This window comes from Mobula birostris, chromosome 13 (genome assembly GCF_030028105.1).
Source record: "Mobula birostris isolate sMobBir1 chromosome 13, sMobBir1.hap1, whole genome shotgun sequence".
NCBI classification, from domain to species: Eukaryota; Metazoa; Chordata; class Chondrichthyes; order Myliobatiformes; family Myliobatidae; genus Mobula; species Mobula birostris.
Window position 1 is genome coordinate 1,390,994 of NC_092382.1, and position 22,023 is coordinate 1,413,016.

The following is a 22,023-nucleotide window of genomic DNA, read 5'->3' on the forward strand; positions in this document are numbered from 1 at the left end:
ATTCTCTAAGTTCATCCCCTTTATTCGTAATACTCCTAGCATTGAAATAGACACACTTCAACCCCTCAAACTGGCTACATTTATGTTTTGTCCCCTGCCTGTCCTTCCTCAGCAACTCAGAACACACAGCATCGTGCCCTTGTTCTTCTACCCTAATCACTGCACTCACATTCTGATTCCCACCACCCTGCCAAACTAGTTTAAACCCTCCCCAACAGCTCCAACAAACCTGCCCACCAGGATATTGGTCCCTTTCCAGTTCAGGTGCAGCCCGTCCTTGTTGTACAGGTCAGACCTTCCCCAGAGGAGATCCCAATGATCCAGAAATCTGAACCCCTGCCCCCTGCACCAACTCTTCAGCCACACATTCAACTGCCATGACTTCCTGTTCCTACCCTCTCTGTCTCGCGGCACAAGCAGCAATCCTGAAATTAGCACCCTTGAGGTCCTGCTTTTTCACTTTTTTCCCCTAACTCCCTTTATTCCTTCTTCAGGACCTCATCCGTACTCCCATCTATGTCATTGGTCCCCACGTGGACCAGGACATCTGGCTGCTCACCCTCTCTTCTGAGAATACCGAGAACTCCATCCGAGATATCGCGGACCCTGGCACCAGGGAGGGAACAGACTGGGATTCTATATCTTTCCCACAGAACCTCTTAACTGTCCCCTTAACTATCGAATCCCCTATCACTACTGCTCTCCTCTTTTCACTCCTTCCTTTCTGAGCTGAGGGTCCAGTCTCGGTGCCAGAGACATGACCACTACAATTTGTTCCTGGTAGCTGTAGGTCGTCCCCACCAACAGTGTCCAAAACAGTATACTTATTGTTGATGGGAACGGCCACAGGGGTGCTCTGCTCTTTCTGTCTATTCCCCTTCCCTCTCCTGACAGTCACCCATTTACCTGTCTCCTGACTTTTAGGGGTGACTGTCTCCCTGAAACTCTGATCTATTACTGCCTCTGCCCCCCGAATGAACCGATTTCACAGGAGCTGCAGCTGGATGCACCTCTTGCAGGTGTAGATATCGGAGACAATTGTGCTGTCTCTGACTTCCCACATCCTACAATCGGAGCACTGGACTGCCCTATCTACTGCCTCCATTACTAACTCCTAAGTTAATTAATTAAATAAACTTTCCCAGCCTTACCTTACTGGGAGCAAGCTCATCCTCTGCCTCTGCTCGCTGAAATCTCTCGAGCCAAAGCCTCAAAGCTCCACTCCTTCACTGGCCGCTCTCCACTCCAGTCCACGTTAAACTCCAGTCCCAATAAAGGTGAATATGCAGCAGAAGAACCTCCTCCCATGCTCAGTGACCAGTGTGCAGAACTGGGTCTGGTGAGCAACAGCAATAATTGCAGAGTTCAGCACCGACAGTCACTCTCGAAATTGCATTCAGCAACGGTGATGGACAAATAACCAGCATGCAGCTCGTTGAAACTTTCTCCCCAGTGCAGAAATCGTGCTTGACTAATCTTCTAGAATTTTTTGAGGATGTAAGTATGAAAATGGATGAGGGAGAGCCAGTGGATGTAGTGCACCTCGACTTTCAGAAAGCCTTTGATAAAGTCCCACATAGGAGATTAGTGGACAAAATTAAGGCACATGGTATTGGGGGCAGAGTACTGACATGGATTGAAAATTGGCTGGCTGACAAAAAACAAAGAGTAGTGATTAACGGGTCCCTTTCGGAATGGCAGGCGGTGACCAGTGAGGTACCACAGAGTTCAGAGCTGGGACCGCAGCTGTTTACAATGTATATTAATGATTCAGATGAAAGGATTAAAAGTAACATTAGCAAATTTGCCGATGACACAAAGCTGGGTGGCAGTGTGAAATGTGAGGAGGATGTTATGAGAATGCAGGGTGACTTTGACAGGCTGGGTGAGTGGGCGGATGCATGGCAGATGCAGTTTAATGTGGATAAATGTGAGGTTATCCACGCTGGTGGTAAGAACAGGAAGGCAGATTATTATCTAAATGGAATCAATTTAGGAAAAGGGGAAGTACAACGAGATCCAAGTGTTCTTGTACATCAGTCACTGAAAGCAAGCATGCAAGTACAGCAGGCAGTGAAGAAAGCTAATGGCATGCTGGCCTTCATAACAAGGGGATTGAGTATAGGAGCAAAGAGGTCCTTCTGCAGTTGTACAGGGCCCTGGTGAGACCACACCTGGAGTACTGTGTGCAGTTTTGGTCTCCAAATTTGAGGAAGGACATTCTTGCTATTGAGGGAGTGCAGCATAGGTTCACAAGGTTAATTCCCAAGATGGTGGGACTGTCATGTGTCGAAAGATTGGAGCGACTGAGCTTGTATACACTGGAATTTAGAAGGCTGAGAGGGGATCTTGTTGAAACATATATGATTATTAAGGGATTGGACACGCAGGAGGCAGGAAGCATGTTCCCGCTGATGGGTGAGTCCAGAACCAGAGGCCACAGTTTAATAATAAGGGGTAGGCCATTTAGAACGGAGTTGAGGAAACATTTTTTCACCCAGAGAGTGGTGGATGTATGGAATGCTCTGCACCAGAAGGCTGTGGAGGCCAAGTCTCTGGATGCTTTCAAGAAAGAGATGGATAGAGCTCTTAAAGATAGCAGAATCAAAGGTTATGGGGGTAAGGCAGGAACGGGGTACTGATTGTGGATGATCAGCCATGATTACAGTGAATGGCAGTGCTGGCTCGAAGGGCCAAATGGCCTACTCCTGCACCTATTGTCTATTGTGAACCCAGTAGTGTGTCACAACTGTAACATGCTGTGAGGTTTCAGTGTTAATGTAATGGCCTCTCTGTAATGTTTCACTGCTGAGGTTACTGTTTCTCTGTAGCAGCAATGTTTACGTTACGACTAGAGACAACAGAGTTTTGAAGTGCAGGGCTATCCAATGAGAGAAATGTTGTTCTTTCTTGTGAGTCTGGAAGAGAGATTTTTGCAGGTCTTTTGCTGGGGAGCGATGAGAAGACATGAATGGAGAGAGTGGGCCCTTTTCCTTTATTTTTTCTTTACTAGCCCTATAGTCAAAGTAAGAACTACAAAGCCCAATCGTTTAATCGCATATTATGTACCGTTTGTTATTTTGGGGTACTGATTTGTAATGGGGGTCACATCCTGCAGCATCCACCCAAACGAGATTTCTTAAGTTTGGCCGGGCTGGGGGCTATCACCCCCTATATTAAGCTGCTAGCTGAAGCGAGAGTTACATATGGTTAGATGACTGAGCGAATTGCTTCACACATTCACAGCAGGTGAACGGCCTCTCCCCAGTGTGAACTCAATGATGGACATTTGGTGGCGATGGCTGAGAGAATCTCTTCCCAAAGTCTGAGCAGCAGATCGGCCTCTACCCAGTGTGAACTCGCTGGTGTCTCTGAAGATGAGACAACCGAGTGAATCCCTTCTCAGTCTGAGCAGGTGAACAGCCTCTCTCCAGTGTGAACTTGCTGGTGACTCAGTAGTTGAGATGACGTAGTAAATCCCTTTCCACAATCTGAACAGGTGAATGGCCTCTCTCCAGTGTGAACTCCCTGATGCACCTTCAGTTGAGATAACTGAGTGAATCCCTTCCCACAGACTGAGCAGGTGAATGGCCACTCCCCAATGTGAACTCGCTGGTGTGCCATTAGAGCGGATGACTGAGTGAATCCCTTCCCACAGTCCGAGCAGGTGAACGGCCTCTCCCCAGTGTGAAATCGCTGATGTACCTTCAGTGCAGATGAGCAAGTGAATCCCTTCCCACAGTCTGAGCAGGTGAATGGCCTCTCTCCAGTATGAACTCGCTGGTGTACCTTCAGTTCAGATGACTGAGTGAATCCCTTCCCACAGTTTGAGCAGGTGAACGGCCTCTCCCCGGTGTGAACTGACTGATGTGTCAGTAGGTTCGATGACCGAGTGAATCCCTTCCCACACACTGAGCAAGTGAACGGCCTCTCTCCAGTGTGAACTTGCTGGTGTACCAACAGTTCAGATGACTGAGTGAATCCCTTCCCGCAGTCTGAGCAGGTGATCGTCCACTCCCCAGTGTGAACTTGCTGATGACCCTTCAGTTGAGATGATCGAGTGAATCCCTTCCCACAGTCGGAGCAGGTGAACGGCCTCTCCCCAGTGTGAACTCTCTGATGTACCTTCAGTTGGGATGAGCAAGTGAATCCCTTCCCACACACTGAGCAGGTGAACGGCCTCTCCCCAGTGTGAACAGACCAGTGTGCTTGTAGGTGGGATGATCGAGTGAATCCCTTCCCACACACTGAGCAGGTGAATGGCCTCTCCCCAGTGTGAATACGTTGGTGTCTCTGTAGAACAGAGGACGAAGTAAATCCCTTCCCACAGTCTGAGCAGGTGAACGGCCTCTCCCCAGTGTGAACTCGCTGATGCACCTTCAGTTGGGATAAGCAAGTGAATCCCTTCCCGCAGTCTGAGCACGTGAACGCCCTCTCGCCACTGTGAACTGACCGGTGTATCCGTAGTTTATATGATTCAGTGAATCCCTTCCCACAGTCTGAGCAGGTGAATGGCCGCTCCCCAGTGTGAACTCGCTGGAGAGCCATTAGGTCAGATGACCGAGTGAATCCTTCCCCACAAATTCAGCAGATGACCAAGTTTCTGCCCAGGGTGAACTGACTGGTCTGTCCACAGGTGGGATGACCAACTGAATGCCTTCTCACGCACAGAACAAATGAATGGCCGTGTCCAGTGTGAACTTGCTGATATATCTTCAGTTGAAATGACCGACTGAATCCATTCCCACTGTTTGAGCAGGTGAATGGGCTCCCCCCCATGTGTAAAATGATGGGCATGCCAGCCGGTCAGATGATCGAGTGAATCCCTTGCTCCCCTTTTTAAGTATCTAGACAGAGACAGCAAAACTGGCGTGTTGTGTTCGAGATTCCCGTAGACAAATTCCTTGTCATTTTTAACCTGTAAAAATATTTATGAAATCCATCAATGGGTGTAGGACAGTATTTCAGATGAGATCCCTTGAGTTGTCAAGGTGTGATCTGGCATCACACTATTACAGTGAGGTTCAACCCAAATTGGAGAGAGAAATCATCTTCTAACTGGACACAATGCTAGTATCTGGAATGACCAACATATTCTTTGATACTGTTCCTGTCTCTATAATTTCTGCCATCTCCAATCTGTGACCTGGCTCAGTTTGACACTCTCCATTGTTATTATTCCCTGTTCCCAATGAGCTGCATGGGTTCCTGGCCCCACAATAACTGATACACTCTCACACAAATAGCCGGCAGTGCATTCCACGCACCCACCACTCTGTGTTAAAAAACTTACCCCTGATATCCCCTTGGGATCTATTTGCAAGCATCTTAAAACTAAGCCCCCTCTTGTTAGCCATTTCAGCCCTGGGAATAAACCTCTGGCTACCCACATGATCAATGCCCCTCATCATTTTATACACCTAAAAAGGGCTTGAAACATAACTAAGGAAATTATACATTGCTTTGAGAATTTGTTGGAAGTATAGAAAATTATGAGGGTACAGATAGGGTAAATGCAAGCATGTTTTTCCACTCAGGTTGGGTGGGATGACAACCAGATGTCATGGGTAAGTGGGGAAGGTGAAAATTTAACAGGAACATTTGGAAAAGCTCTTTCCTGAAATGGTTGTGAGAGTGTGGAATGAGGTGTCAGCACAAGTGAAGAATATGAGCTCAATTTCACAATTAACTGAAGTCTGATAGTAGACTGGATGGTAGGGGTATGGAGGGCGATGGTCCTGGTGCAGGTAGTTGCATCAGACAGCTTAGATGTTTTTTCAGTATTGACTAGATGGGCCAAATAGCCTGTTTCTGTACTGAACATTCCCATGTTTCTATGACAGAGAAGCTGGCCAAACTTGGTTGGAAGGGAAAAGGTAGGAGTGACAATGGAGCAGTAATGGCTGGAGTTTCTGGGAGCAATTCAGGAGTTGAGTGATCGATACATCCCAAACAAGTGGAAGCATTGGAAAGGCAGGAGGACACAACTGTGGATGAAATGAGAAGCCAAAGCCAACATAAAAGCCAAAGAGAGGGCAAACAGAAGAGCAAAAACTATTGGGAAGCTTTCAGAAACCAACAGAAGACAACAAAAAAAAAGTCGGATGAGCTCGGGGGTGGAATTATGATATTGTAGTCATTAATGAGTCTTGGTAGCACCCAACAGTCTGAGGCATTTGGAGGAACAAAATATCTGGGGCCTCAATATCTCTTGAAAACTGAGGTTCCCTGCACCAGTTACCTTTCAACTTTTATTTTGGCAGGCACATACAAACTAGACACCCTCAAAATTTCACGTCTGAAGGCCTCCCACTTACCAAGTACTCCTTTGTCAGAAAACGCCTGTCCCAAACCACACTTGCCAGATCCTGTCTGATACCATCAAGATTGACCTTTCTCCAATTTAGAATCTCAACCCGCGGTTCAGACCTTTCTTTTTCCATATTTACTTTGAATCTCATGGCATTATGATCACTAATTTCTGTCACCAGTCCTGGATCATTTCCTAACAGCTTATTGCACACTTCTATGTTGGGAATTCTACGAACTGATTAAGGACATATTTGACAAATTCTACCCCATCTAGTCCTTTTACAGTATGGGAGTCCTAATCAATATATGGAAAGTTAAAATCATTCACTGAATCAACCTTTGTTTCTTGGCATGGTCTGCAATCTCTCTACAAATTTGTTCCTCTAAATCCCTCAGACTGTTGGGTGCAACCAAGTCCCAATAATGGCTACTATATCATAATTCCCTGTCCTGAGCTCATCTGACTATCCTACGATGCTTCTTGCATTGTGATATACACAGCTCAGCACATTCATCGCACCATGCTCAACCATTTGATTGCTGACTCTATCTGAGGTCTGAACAACATCTGACTGGTGTCAAGAAAACAACCTTTCGCTCATTGTTACAAAAACAAAGGAGCTGATTGTGGATGACAGGAGGAATGGAGACAGGCTAACCCCTATTGACATCAATGGATCTGGGGTTGAGAGGGTGAACAGCTTTAAGTTTCTTGGCATAAACATCACCGAGGATCTCACATGGTCTGTACATACCAGCTGTGTCATGAAAAAAGCACAACAGCACCTCTTTCACCTCAGATGGTTGAAGAAGTTTGGGATGGGGTGCCAAATCCTAAGAACTTTCTACAGGGACACAATTGGGAGCATCCTGACCGGCTGCATCACTGCCTGGTATGGGAACTGTACTTCCCTTAATCGCAGGAACCTGCAGAGAGTGGTGCAGACAGCCCAGCACATCTGTAGATGTGAACTTCCCACTATTCAGGACATTTACAGAGACAGGTGTGTAAAAAGGGCCCAAAGGATATTAGGGATGCAATTCACCACAACCCCAAGCTGTTCCTGCTGCTACCATCCAGGAAATGGTACCACAGCAAAAGGACCAACAGGACATCATCTTCTACCTGGCCATCAGACTGATTAATTCATGCTGATACAATTGCATAACTATGTTATATTGACTGTCCTATGTACAAACTATTTATTATAATTTACTATAAATTACACATTGCACATTTAGATGGAGACGTAACGTAAAGATTTCTACTCCTCATGTATATGAAGGATGTATGTCATTAAGTCAATTCAATTCAATTCAGCCTCTCCACTATCTGTTCTGTCATTCTGGCTCCCATTCCCCCTACAACTTATTTTAACCACATCACCCCACTCCCCCAACTCTAGCACTAGCGAGCCTTATCACTAGGATATTGGTCCCCTCTTGTTCTGTTCCTCTAACTAACGAATCCCCTATCACCCGTTTGACTTTCCTTTGCCAGGTAATTCCCCCAAAATGTTTCTAAAGTGGTTCCACCTGTTGTTGTGTGGGATGGACAAAAGAGTACTCTGCAATGGCTATTTAACCTCATTCCCCTTCCTGACTCTCACCCAGTTTGCTGTGTCCTGCACCTTGGGTGTAACTCACCTCTCTTCATGTCATATCTATCACCCCCTCCGACTCCCAGCTGATCCAAAATTCATCCATTTCAAGTTCCCAATCTGTAAAGTGCAGGGTTACAAGCTGCAGCTGGATGCACATCTTGTATGTGAGGGCATCAGGGACACTGGAGGTCTCCCCACCTTCCCACCAATGTCCCCTCTAATTTGTCATGACCAGTGTGCACATAAATCTTGTACTGTACATTTTTTTACCCGGTGACAACATGTGCACAGTGAATTTTATATAGAGAGGTATTTATTTTAACAGCTGGCATATCACTGTCAGTAAGAACTTTCAGCTCGTCTGGGTTTGATCGAGTTCATCTGCACTCTCACACAACCTATGTAGCAGGCCTGAAACGGTTAATGAAGGATTTTTTCACCAGAACTTTTGCACATTGTCCATACCTGATTTGCTTGCTAAATGACACTTTAAAAAGTCAGAATTCCAAATATCACTCCACTTCCTCCCACTTACAAATTCTCCAGCAACTTTTGCATCACCACAATACACACAGGTAACACCAGTTTCTGTATTGTACATAAATATTTCCCCTGAACCCTCCCCCAGGTGACTGACGGTGGTGAACTCAGTGATGGCAATGCCAATGAATATGAAGGGAAGGGCAGTAGTCTGTCTCATTGGAGTCTGGCACATTTGTGATGTGAAAGCTACTTGTTGCCCAGGACAAAGGTGTTTGATATCATTATGTACCCAGAGAGAATAGGACAAAACATGTTCTCACGGGTAGAAAGTCCAGAACAAGAGGAGGTAGAACAAGCAACAGACACAAAATGCTGGAGGAACTCAGCAGGCCAGGCAGCATCTATGGAAAAGAGTACTAATGCTGAGTTCCTCCAGCAATTTGTGTGTGTTGCTCGGATTTCCAGCATCTGCAGATTTTCTCTTGTTTGTGACTGGAGGCAGAACAAAGGTGATTTTCACAACAGCTGATGTAAAAGATTTTGTTCCCTTTCTCCGAGTTCCCGATCCTTGCATTTAGACAGCTGGAGCTCAGCTCTGTTTGAGAGACCCATCGGTTCCCATTCCCTCATCAGCCGGAAGCTCCCCGGGGCCCGGATATTGGATATTCTCCATAACTTCCGCCACCTCCAACCGGATCCCACCACTAAGCACATCTTCCCCACACCCGCCCCCCCCGCTTTCCGCAAGGATCGCTCCCTAAGCGACTCCTTTGTCCAGTCGTCCTCCCCCATCCCTCCCTACTGATCTCCCTCCTGGCACTTATCCGTGTAAGCAGAACAAGTGCTACACATGCCCTTACACTTCCTCCCTCACCACCATTCATGGCCCCAAACAGTCCTTCCAGGTGAGGCGACACTTCACCTGTGAGTCGGCTGGGGTGATATACTGCGTCCAGTGCTCCCGATGTGGCCTTCTATATATTGGCGAGACCCGACGCAGACTGGGAGACCGCTTTGCTGAACACCTACGCTCTGTCCGCCAGAGAAAGCAGGATCTCCCAGTGGCCACACATTTTAATTCCACATCCCATTCCCATTCTGACATGTCTATCCATGGCCTCCTCTACTGTAAAGATGAAGCCACACTCAAGTTGGAGGAACAACACCTTATATTCCGTCTGGGTAGCCTCCAACCTGATGGCATGAACATCGACTTCCACTAATGCCCCACCTCCTCCTCGTACCCCATCCGTTATTTATTTATATACACACATTCTTTCTCTCTCTATCCTTTTTCTCCCTCTGTCCCTCTGACTATATACCCCTTGCCCATCCTCTGGTTCACACCCCCCCCTTGTCTTTCTCCCCGGACCTCCTGTCCCATGATCCTCTCATATCCCCTTTGCCAATCACCTGTCCAGCTCTTGGCTCCATCCCTCCCCCTCCTGTCTTCTCCTATCATTTTGGATCTCCCCCTCCCCCTCCAACTTTCAAATCTCTTAATAGCTCTTCTTTCAGTTAGTCCTGACGAAGGGTCTCGGCCTGAAACGTCGACAGTACCTCTTCCTAGAGATGCTGCCCGGCCTGCTGCATTCACCAGCAACTTTGATGTGTGTTGCTTGAATCCCTTCTTAACTTGGTTAGACCTCTCAGTCCTTAACTGAGCCGCAACAGAATGTTCAGAACCCTGTGGGTTTATAGGTGCTTCAACATACTGATCACAGGCATGTGGGACTGCCTCCTTTTCTTTTTTCTTCTTCAGGACAGAACAATTAGCCATCATATGACCAGCTTTCTTACAATAGTAACAAGAGAGACCAGAATATTTCTCCTTCAACTGCTTCCCTTCATCCTTACTCTTGTCACTAGTCCCAGCTTTAATTTCTGGTTATCCCTGCTACTCTTTTGGAAACTCTCCTGAGTCAGGGTAAACATAACCTTGTGGGTTAAAGCAAACTCATCTGCTAATCTAGCAGACTCCTGCAAAGTGGCAGTGTCCTTTTCATCTAATTAGATCTCTATGTCACCAGGGACGAACATTTTGAATTCTTCAATTAAAACCAACTTTTTCCAGCTGTTAAAATTATCATTTACATTTTTATATATGCACCAGCGGTCAAAACACACAAACTTCTCTTAAGCAAATTCCATATAGGTCTGGTTCACAGGTTTCCTCAAATTTCTAAACTTTTGCCTGTATGCTTCTGGGACCAACTCGTAAGCTTTGAGTACAGCCTGTTTCACTATGTCATAATCAGCTGCTTCAACAACTGTGGAAGCAGAATAGGCTTGCTGAGCCTTTCCCTTAATTACACTTTGTAAGATAATGAGCTAATCCTCTTTTTACCATTTTAAACTCTGAGCAACCTTCTCAAATGCTGTAAGTATTTATCAACCTCTGCCTCGTCAAATGGGGGTACCAATTTATCTTCACGACTGGCCTCAAACTTATCACCAGAGTCTAACGCGAGACCCTTTTGCTGCAATCTCTCTATCTTTTCCAGCTCGAACAGCCACTGTCTTTCTGCTTCCTCCCTGTTTTTCTGCCTCTTCTCTGTTTTTCCACCTCTTCTCTCCGTTTTCCTGCCTCTCTAGCCTCAACCTGCCTCTGCCTTTCCACAGCCTCCATCTTTATTTTGTCTAACTTGTACTGGAGCTCAAGCTCACTAGGTTTACTTTCAGGAAACACCTCCAACTCCTCCACGTTAAACACACCCTTAGATACGTAATGCTCAGTTATGATCTTCTGCATCTGTGCCCTTCTCATTGTCAATTTCACCTTAGCAAGTTTTAACCTTTTTGCAATACTCAACAACTCAATCCTTCTGATGTCCTTTAGTGCCTCAGAGGTTGGCGCTTCCAGACATCTATCAACATCCATTGCTGCTGAATTTCCACACACAAATAAATCAAAAGGGATTTCCCCAATGAAATCGATAATTAATCAATATGCCTCCAAATCTGTTCCTATCCCGGATGCAGGCCCCAATTTTGTTATGAACCGTAACGCTTTAGAAATGAGTCAGCAGCAATAGACTACACCTAGAGTCTGTTTTTGATGTTAAATCCATTATCTTTATTAGTACCTACTAACAATATAGTAACTTAAGCAAGATAAACAAAAGTTAACAGTGTTATGTGTATTCATGTGGGTAAATATAACTCCCAAACTATTGAGCTCAGGGGAAACAAGGCTTGGAGTCTTGAGATGGTAAAGTATGAAAGTTCAGTACAACCACAGAATAGTTGAGGAGAGAGAGATATTTGTAATCCAGAGTAAATGTCGAGAGAAGGCAATAACGTTGAATTCCACAGTTTCCACCGTGGTAAAACGAGAGAACAGTCGCTGTAGGTTTTATCCGTCGTTGTTCCAAGTCCACATACAAATTATCACCGAAAGTGACTTGTCACAAGGGGTATCGTCTTCAAGTGAATTACCACACCACACCCAGGCAAGGGTTAACACATAAGTGGTCTTCACAGGATACCCCAAATCCGATCCACTCCTATAGATCAAACGAGGTGACAACCACACATTCGATATACACTGAATTGATAATTAACCCACACTTGTGGGCATAGGAAAGTTCTAAACAGTGACCCTTGGCCACTAATTCCCTTGTTTCAATCCTTCCATTTTTCCTCCTTCATCTCCGTCTGACTCTGAGTGTCTGTGTCCTTGATTAAAACTAAACAAGCTGTGAGCGATGTAAACAAGATGCAAGTCAGACTGATTCACCTTCTTAATCTCTCTCTTTCTCTCTCAGAATGACAGTCCACAGCAAACAAACCCTAGGGATTCATAACAATGGCCACTCCCCATTGTGAACTGACTGGTGTGCTAGTAGCTTGGATGACTGAGTGAATCTCTTCCCACAGACTGAGCAGGTGAACGGCTTCTCCCCAGTGTGAACTCGCTGATGACTCTGTAGGTTGGATGACTGAGTGAATCCTTTCCCACATTCTGAGCAGGTGAACGGCTTCTCCCCAGTGTGAACTCGCTGGTGTCTCTGTAGGGTGGATGATCGAGCGAATCTCTTCCCACGTTCTGAGCAGGTGAATGGCTTCTCCCCAGTGTGAACTCGCTGATGACTCTGTAGGTCGGAAGACCAAGTGAATCTCTTCTCACAGACTGAGCAGGTGAACGGCTTCTCCCCAGTGTGAACTCGCTGATGACTCTGTAGGTGAGATGACTCAGTGAATCTCTTCCCACATTCCGAGCAGGTGAACGGCTTCTCTCCAGTGTGGACTCGCTGGTGTCTCTGTAGGATGGAAGAGTGAGTGAATCTCTTCTCACAGACTGAGCAGGTGAATGGCCACTCCCCAGTGTGAACTGACTGGTGTGCCAGTAGTTGGGATGACTGAGTGAATCTCTTCCCACAGACTGAGCAGGTGAACGGCTTCTCCCCTGTGTGAACTTGCTGATGACTCTGTAGGTGGGATGACCGAGTGAATCCCTTCCCGCAGTCTGAGCAGGTGAACGGCTTCTCCCCAGTGTGAACTCGCTGATGACTCTGCAGGGTGGATGACAGTGTGAATCCCTTCCCACAGACTGAGCAGGTGAACGGCTTCTCCCCAGTGTGAACTCGCTGATGACTCTGCAGGTTGGATGACTGAGTGAATCCCTTCCCGCAGACTGAGCAGGTAAATGGCTTCTCTCCAGTGTGAACTCGCTGATGTACCAGTAGGTTGGATGACTCAGTGAATCTCTTCCCACAGTCTGAGCAAGCGAACGGCCTCTCCCCAGTGTGAACTCGATGGTGCCTCTGTAGGTCAGATGACTGAGTGAATCTCTTCCCACACTCTGAGCAGGTGAATGGCTTCTTCCCAGTGTGAACTTGCTGGTGTGTCAGTAGGTGAGATGACAAAGTGAATCCTTTCCCACAGACTGAACAGGTGAACGGCCGCTCCCTGGTGTGAACTTGCTGGTGTGCCATTTGTTCAGATGACCGAGTAAATCCTTCCCCACAAATTCAGCAGATGACCGGCCTCTGCCCGGTGTGAACTGACTGGTGTGTCCACAGGTGGGAAGACCGACAGAATCCTTTCTCACACACTGAATAGATGAGTGACCTTGCCCAGTGTGAACTTGCTGATGTACCTTCAATTGAGATGACCGAGTGAATCCCTCCCCACAGTCTGAGCAGGAAGGATGGTCGAATGAATCCCTTGCTCCACTTCTTAAATATCCAGACAGAGACAGCAAAACTGGCGTGTTGTGTTTGCGATTCCTTGAGACAAATTCCTTCTTATTTTTAACCTGTAAAAAGATCATCAAAATCCATCAGTGGGTGTAGGACATTTCAGATGAGATTACTTGAGTTGCCAAGATTTGATCTGGTATCACACTGTTACAGTGAGGTTCAACCCAAGTTCGACAGAGAAATCATCTTCTGACTGGTCACAGTGCTGGTATCTGGAATGACCATCAATTCCCTAATGCTCTTCCTGTCTCTATCAGAATGGGGCATTTCTGCCGTCTGCAATCTGTGACTTGGCTCAGTTTGACTCTCTCCATTGGTATTATTCCCTGTTCCTGCTGAGCAGCATGGGTGCCTGGCCCCACAGTAACTGAAACAGTCTCACGCAAATTGTGTTTCTTGACGAGATGAATGGTTGGTCCGCACAGCTGTTTAAAGGATGCACTTGTGCTGGCTGCTCATTCCACACCTGGATGACCGTCTGTGTGAAGAAGTTTCCCCTCATGTTCCCCTTAACATTTCACCTTTCACCCTTAACCCATGGCCTCTGGTTGTAGTCCCACCCAATCCCAGTGGAGTAAGTCAGCTTGCTTTTACCCTGTCTATGCCCCTCTATCACAAACAAATCGCCCCTCAGTATTCCACATTCCAAGGAATAAATTCCTGACCTGTTCAATCTTTCCTTATAACCCAAGTCCTCCAGACCTGGTAACATCCTTGTGAATTTTCTCACAACTCTTTCAACATCTTTTACATCTTTCCTGTAAGTAGGTGACCAACACTGCACACAATACTTCAAATTAGGCCTCACCAATGTCTTATACAACTCAACATAACATCCATTTATTGTTGTCATTACTTTAGTTCACGAAGGCCAATGGACTGAAATCCTGCTTTCCGTCTCTATCTTACTGTGATACCACTTTCAGTGAATTAAGGACTTCTACTCCCAGGTCCCTTTCTTCTACAACACTCCTCCATGCCCGACCAGTCACTGTGAAAGACCTGCCCTGGTAGGTCATACCAAAGTGCAACAACTCGCTCTTGTCTGCATTAAATTCAATTTTCCGCTTCTCAAACCATTTTCCCAGCTGGTCCAGATCGCACTGCAAGTCATGATAGTCTTCCTCACTGTCCACTACACCAGCAATCTTGGTGTCATTCACAAATTTGCTGATCCAGTTAACCACACTGTCATCCAGATTACTGATATAAATGACAAACAACAACAGATCCAGCACTGATCCCCATGACACACCACTAGTCACAGGCCTCCAGTCAGAGGGGCAACCATGTGCTACCACACTCTGGCTTCTCCCAAAGCCAGTGTCTCATCCAATTTACTATCTCATCTTGAATGCTGAGTGACTTAACCTTCTTGACCAACCTCCCATATGAGACTTTGTCAAGTGCCTTGCTAAAGTCCATGTAGACAACATCCACTGCCTTGCCTTCATCCACTTTCCTGATAACTTCCTCCAGAGACTCTACAAGATTGGTTAGACATGACCTACCATGCACAAAACCATGCTGTCTATCCGTTATCAGTCCACACCTATCCAAATACTTACAGTATATATCCGGTTCCTGCACATACATTCCAATAACTTACCCAAAAACTATTGGGAAACTTTCAGAAACCAACAGCAGACAACTAAAATAAAGTCAAATGAGCTCAGGGCATGGAATCATGATATTGTAGTCATTAATGGGTCTTGGTAGTACCCAACAGTCTGAGGCATTTAGAGGAACAAAATATCCCGGGCCTCAATATTTCTTGAAAAGCAAGGTTCCCTGCACCTGTAACTTTACAACTTTTATTTTGGCAGGCACATACAAACTCTACACCCTCAAAATTTCACTTCTGAAGGCCTCCCACTTACCAAGTACTCTTTTGCCAGAAAGCAGCCTGTCCCAAACCACACTTGTCAGAGCCTTTCTCATACCATCAAAATTGACCTTTCTCCAATTTAGAATCTCAACCCGTGGTCCAGACCTCTCTTTTTCCATATTTACTTTGAATCTCATGGCATTATGATCACTAATTTCTGTCACCAGCCCTGGATCATTTCCTAACAGCTTATTGCACACTTCTACGTCAGAAATTCTAATTACTGATTAAGGGCACATTTGACAAACTCTACCCCATCTAGTCCTTTTACAGTATGGGAGTCCCAGTCAATATATGGAAAGTTAAAATCACTTACTGGAACAACATTTGTATCCTGGCATGGTGCAATCTCTCTACAAATCTATTCCTCTAAATCCCTCAGACTGTTGGATGCAACCAAGTCCCAACAATGGATACAACTTCATAATTCCCTGTCCTGAGCTCATCTGGCTTTCCTACGATACTTCTTGCATTGTGATATACACAGTTCAGCACATTCATCGCACCATGCTCAACCATTTGATTGCTGACTCTGTCTGAGGTCTGAACAACATCTGACTGGTGTCAAGAAAACAAACTCTCCCTCTTTGTCACAAAAACAAAAGAGCTGATTGTGGACGGCAGGAGGAATGGAGACAGGCTAACCCCTATTGACATCAATGGATCTGGGGGTTAAGAAGGTGAACAGCTTTAAGTACCTCAGTATAAACATCACCAAGGATCTCACATGTAACCATATAACAATTACAGCATGGAAACAGGCCATCTTGGCCCTTCTAATCCGTGCTGAATGCTTACTCTCACCTAGTCCCACCAACCTGCACTCAGCCCATAACCCTCCATTCCTTTCCTGTCCATATAGCTATCCAATTTTACTTTAAATGACAATATCGAGCCTGCCTCAACCACTTCTGCTGGAAGCTCATTCTACACAGCTACTACTCTCTGAGTAAAGAAGTTCCTCTCATGTTACCCCTAAACTTCTGCCCCCTAACTCTCAACTCATGTCTTGTTTGAATCTCACTTACTCTCAATGGAAAAAGCTATACACGTCAACTCTATCTATCCCCCTCATAATTTTAAATGCCTCTGTCAAGTCCCCCCTCAACCTTCTACGCTCCAAAAAATAAAGACACGACTTGTTCAACCTTTCTCTGTAACTGAGGTGCTGAAACCCAGGGAACATTCTAGTACATCTCCTCTGTACTCTCTCTATTTTGTTGACATCTTTCCTGTAACTCGGTGACCAGAACTGTACACAATACTCCAAATCTGGCCTTACCAATGCCTTGTACAATTTTAACATTACATCCCAACTCCTATACTCAATGTTCTGATTTATAAAGGCCAGCACACCAAAAGCTTTCTTCACCACCCTATCCACATGAGATTCCACCTTCAGGGAATGATGCACCATTACTCCCAGATCCCTCTGTTCTACTGCATTCTTCAATGCCCTACCATTTACCATGTATGTCCTATTTTGATTAGTCCTACCAAAATGTAGCACCTCACGCTTACCAGCATTAAACTCCATTTGCCATCTTTCATGTACATGGTCTGTACATACCGGCTGTGTTGTGAAAAGAGCACAACAGCACCTCTTTCACCTCAGATGGTTGAAGAAGTTGGGGATGGGGCCCAAAATCCAAAGGTCCTTCTACAGGGACACACAATTGAGAGCATCCTGACCAGCTGCATCACTGCCTGGTATGGGAACTGTACTTCCCTTAATCACAGGAACCTGCAGAGAGTGGTGCGGACAGCCCAGCGCATCTGTAGATGGGAACTTCCCACTATTCAGGACATTTACAGAGACAGGTGTGTGAAAAGGGGCCAAAGGATATTGGGGACCTAATTCACCACAACCACAAACTGTTCCTGCTGTTACCATCCAGGAAATGGTACCACAGCAAAAGGACCAACAGGCTCTGGGACATCATCTTCCACCAGGCCATCAGACTGATTAATTCATGCTGATACAATTGTAAACTATGTTATATTGACTGTCCTATGTATAAACTATCTGTTATAAATTACTATGAATTACACTTTGCACATTTAGATGGAGATGTAAAGATTTCTACTCCTCATGTATATGAAGGATTTATGTAATAAAGTCAATTCCATTCAATTCACCCTCTCCACTATCTGTTCTGTCATTCTGGCTCCCATTCCCCCTACAACTTATTTTAACCACATCACCCCTCCCCCCATCACTAGCACAAGCAAGCCTTACCACTAGGATGTTAGACCCCTCTTGTTCTGTTCCCCTAACTAACAAATCCCCTATCACCCCTTTGACTTTTCTCTGCCAGGTAATCTCAACAGTTTCTAAAGTGGTTCCACCTGTTGTTGTGTGGGATGGACACAAGAGTACTCTGCGATGGCGATTTAACCTCATTCCCCTTCCTGACTCTCACCCAGTTTCCTGTGTCCTGTACCTTGGGTGTAACTCACCTCTCTTCATGTCATATCTATCACCCCCTCCAACTCCTGGATGATCCAGAATTCATCCATTTCAAGTTTCAACTCCTTAAAGTGCAGGGTTACAAGCTGTAGCTGGATGCACATAGAAACATACAAAATAGGTGCAGGAGTAGCCATTCGGCGCTTCGAGCCTGCACCGCCATTCAGTATGATCATGGCTGATCATCCAACTCAGAACCCTGCACCAGCCTTCCCTCCATACCCCCTGATCCCCGTAGCCACAAGGACCATATCCAACTCCCTCTTAAATATAGCCAATGAACTGGCCTCAACAGTTTCCTGTGGCAGAGAATTCCACAGATTCACCACTCTCTGTGTGAAGAAGTTTTTCCTAATCTCAGTCCTAAAAGGCTTCCCCTTTATCCTCCAAATGTGACCCCTCGTTGTGGACTTCCCCAACATCGGGAACAATCTTCCTGCATCTAGCCTGTCCAATCCCTTTAGGATTATATACGTTTCAATCAGATCCCTCCTCAATCTTGTACATGAGGGCATCAGGGACACTAGAGGTGTCCATACCTTCCCACCAATCTCCCCTCAAATTTGTAATGACCAGTGTGCACATAAAGCTTGTATTATGCAATTTTCCCACATGTGCACAGTGAATTTTATATAGAGAGGCATTCATTTTAACAGCTATCAAATCACTGTCAATAAGAACTTTGATCTCTTCTGGGTTTGATTAAGTTCATCTGCACTCTCACACAACCTATGTTGCAGGCCTGTAACAGGTAATGAAGGATTTTCTCGCCAGAGCTTTTGCACACCGTCCATATGTGGTTTGCTTGCTAAATGACACTTAAAATGTCAGATTTCTAAATAACACTCCTTCCCACTTGCAAATTCTCCAGCAACTTTTGCATCGCCACAGTACACACAAGTAACTCCAGTTTCTGTATTGTATATAAATATTTCCCCTGAACCCTCCCCCAGGTGACTGACGGTGGTGAACTCAGTGATGGCAATACCAATGAATATGAAGGGAAGGGCAGTAGTCTGTCTCATTGGAGTCTGGCACATTTGTGATGTGAAAGCTACTTGCTGCCCAGGGCAAAGGTGTTTGATATCATTATGTACCCAGAGAGAATGGGTCAAAACATGTTCTCACGGGTAGAAAGTCCAGAACAGTAGGAGGTGGAACCAGCAACACACACAAAATTTTGGAGGAACTCAGCAGGCCAGGCAGCATCTATGGAAAAGAGTACTGCCTTGCAGAGGGTGGTTAGGGGAGCAGAGAAGGTTATTGGGGTCTCCCTACCTTCTGTCCAAGACCTCTTTCAGAGGCGATGCCTCCAGAAAACACGGTACATCATTAAGACCCCTCACACCCTCTCCATGAACTGTTTGTTTTTCTGCCATCAGGCAAACGTTACAGGAGCATCAAAACTAAAAGCAGAAGGCTACCAAACAGCTTCCTCCCACAGCCAGTCAGACTGCTAAATAGCTGCTCCACCTGACTCTGCTTTGGATACTTTTAACTTGCACTGGACATTTATCACTGATTTTAACTGAAATGTGACTGTTGTGTTTTACTATTTATTGTTATGTTTATTATTTAGTGTTGTGTTTGTTATGTTATGATTGCACTGCCTCTGAGAAACGCTGTCTCATTCTGCCCTGCAGAGCTGATGTGCGGTGAGAATGACAATAAAGTTTCTTGAATCTTGAATCTAATGCTGAGTTCCTCCAGCAATTTGTGTGTGTTGCTCGGATTTCCAGCATCTGCAGATTTTCTCTTGTTTGTGACTGGAGGCAGAACAAAGGTGATTTTCACAACAGCTGATGTAAAAGATTTTGTTCCCTTTCTCCGAGTTCCCGATCCTTGCATTTAGACAGCTGGAGCTCAGCTCTGTCTGAGAGACCCATCGGTTCCCATTCCCTCATCAGCCGGAAGCTCCCCGGGGCCCGTGTACGGATGGTGGGGCTGAGAGAGAGGGAAGAGAGCAGGACTGTCCCGGGATTGCGGGTCACGGAGTCCGGAGTCACAGCAACTACCCGAAGTCGGTGTTGAAAACGCCGCCCGGTGAGACCCCCAACCCGGAGACCCCTTCTCACCTCAACCGATCATCCGGGGCCTTTTGTGCCCCGCGCGCTGGTGAGCTCGAGCTTGGTCGGTTTAACGGCCGGGCTACTAATCACGTGACCATCCCCTCCCCCACCGCTGTCAACAGAGGAGTCATGCGCTGCTCTATTCCCATTGGTGCGAAGCGATGTCAATCACTGCTTCCACCCAATAGCGGAGGTAGACCAGCCGAGAGGGCGTTACCCCCGATGACTCCGTCTCCCGAACTTTCCGTCACGGCGGGACAACCGTCAAAGTAAATGTCCGCTTTCTGATTTATTTCCATTTCCCTCCGAGGGAAGTTGGGGCGTTTGTGAAGCGTCTCCTGCGGCCGGAGTCTGATGTGTCGCTGAGAGGTAGGAGGAGACCGCTCGGCCCGTCGGTTTGATGCCGGTTCCCCGGGGAGGGAGAGGATGAAGACGGGGAGAGAGGGGGCGGACAGGATGTTTGTCCCGGTGGGGACAGGAGGGGCTCATCTGTGGAAATGTCTGAGCCCACGGTGGTGGCGATTCACCACATTGGGGGGCAAACACCGGCAGACTGTTGCCCTGCGAGCGGGGCCAATGGTCCGGGCAAAGTGACAATTATTTGTGTTTTGTTGAGACTGTACCGGGAATATGGTGTAAAATCCCGCTCCCCACACTAACACGGGTCACACAGACCAAAGAACAAACTGCCGGAGGAACTCAGTGGGTCGGGCAGCATCTGTGGAGGGAAATGGACCGTCAACATTTCGGGCCGAGACCCTCCCTCTGGACTGAGAGTGGACGGGAAATAGTCCGAGAAAAGAGGTGAGGGGTGGGGATGGGGCAAGAGCTGGGGAGTGAGAGGTGGATCCAGGTGAGGGGGAGGTGGGAAGGTGGAAATGGTGACGGGGTGGGAGGTGAGTGGTTGGGGCAACACGGGGCTGCAGAAGATGGAAATTAATTCCATAGAGGATTAACAAAGAGGTTAGAGAGTATTTGTTATAGAGAGTGCAATGAAGATTCACCAGACTGATCCCTGGAGTGGTGGGGTCATCATATGAAGAAAGATCAAATGTGATAACCCTTTCATTTAGAGAATCGAGGACTGAGAGGTGAACACATTGAAATGCACAACATCATTACAGGCTGAACCAGGGATCCTAGTTTCTGAAAAAGGGGGTGGACTGTCCGGGACTGAGATAAGGGGAAATGTCTCCACTCCGAGGGTGGTGAATGTCTGTAAATCCCCACCACAGAGGCTGGTGAAGACTCAGTGATCGTTCTCACATAAAACAGAGGCCGGCAGATGTGTGGAGACCGGTGGGATCGAGGAAATGAGGATTGGGCAGAAACATGTGGCTGAGATGGGAGAGCAGCCATCATCTTGTTGATGGTTAGAGGGGCTGAATGGCCACCTCCTTCTGTTTCTCACTTGATGTTTCAGTGTTCCTGTCCAGTGAGGCTGGAGGAATGTGAATAGAAATTAGTGTTTATAAACATGGACAGATTTAAATGAAACCTGCACATTTCCGGTTTGGGTCTGAATTGTGTGTTGGACCAGGATGGGAATCGAGCCTGTGACTCTGTGACCTTGGGGTGGAGGGAAAGGGACAGGGAAGATATGGAGGGAAGAAGTAAAAATGTATCTGGTGTAAATATGGAATAATGTGGGAAATTCGGCGGATGGGTCGGGCAGCGTGTGAGGGGCGAAGAGCAGAGTCACCGGATCAGATGGGAGACCCTCCACCCGTCACCTGATCCTGTTTCCTGTTCACGTTTTTCCACAAATCTGCAGCATCTGCCAGTCACTGCTGGAGTGTACGTGTAGCTTCATCTTTCCCCCGTTCAGAAAAGGCAGTGAGATCCGGATCTATCACGTCCTCTCGTTGTGGGTGGACAATGATTTATTCTGCAATATTTTCAGCATGTTTCCATATAACCACATAACAATTACAGCACAGAAACAGGCCATCTTGGCCCTTCTAGTCCGTGCCAAATGCTTTCTCTCACCTCG

General features: G+C 46.4%; 1 protein-coding gene across 1 annotated transcript in view; it reads right to left on the reverse strand.

The window, feature by feature from the left end:
* Positions 1-1,178: 1,178 nt before the first annotated feature.
* The window catches only part of LOC140208212 (uncharacterized), a 165,311-nt gene continuing 144,466 nt past the window's right edge, over positions 1,179-22,023 (reverse strand). Inside the window, exons 4-5 of the mRNA XM_072276721.1 lie at positions 12,798-13,136; positions 1,179-4,432 (exon numbers count right to left, since the gene is read on the reverse strand). Of these exons, the coding sequence (XP_072132822.1) occupies positions 3,403-4,432; positions 12,798-13,136 (1,369 nt within the window). The 3' untranslated portion in view covers positions 1,179-3,402. The remainder of the gene's footprint in view (positions 4,433-12,797; positions 13,137-22,023) is intronic.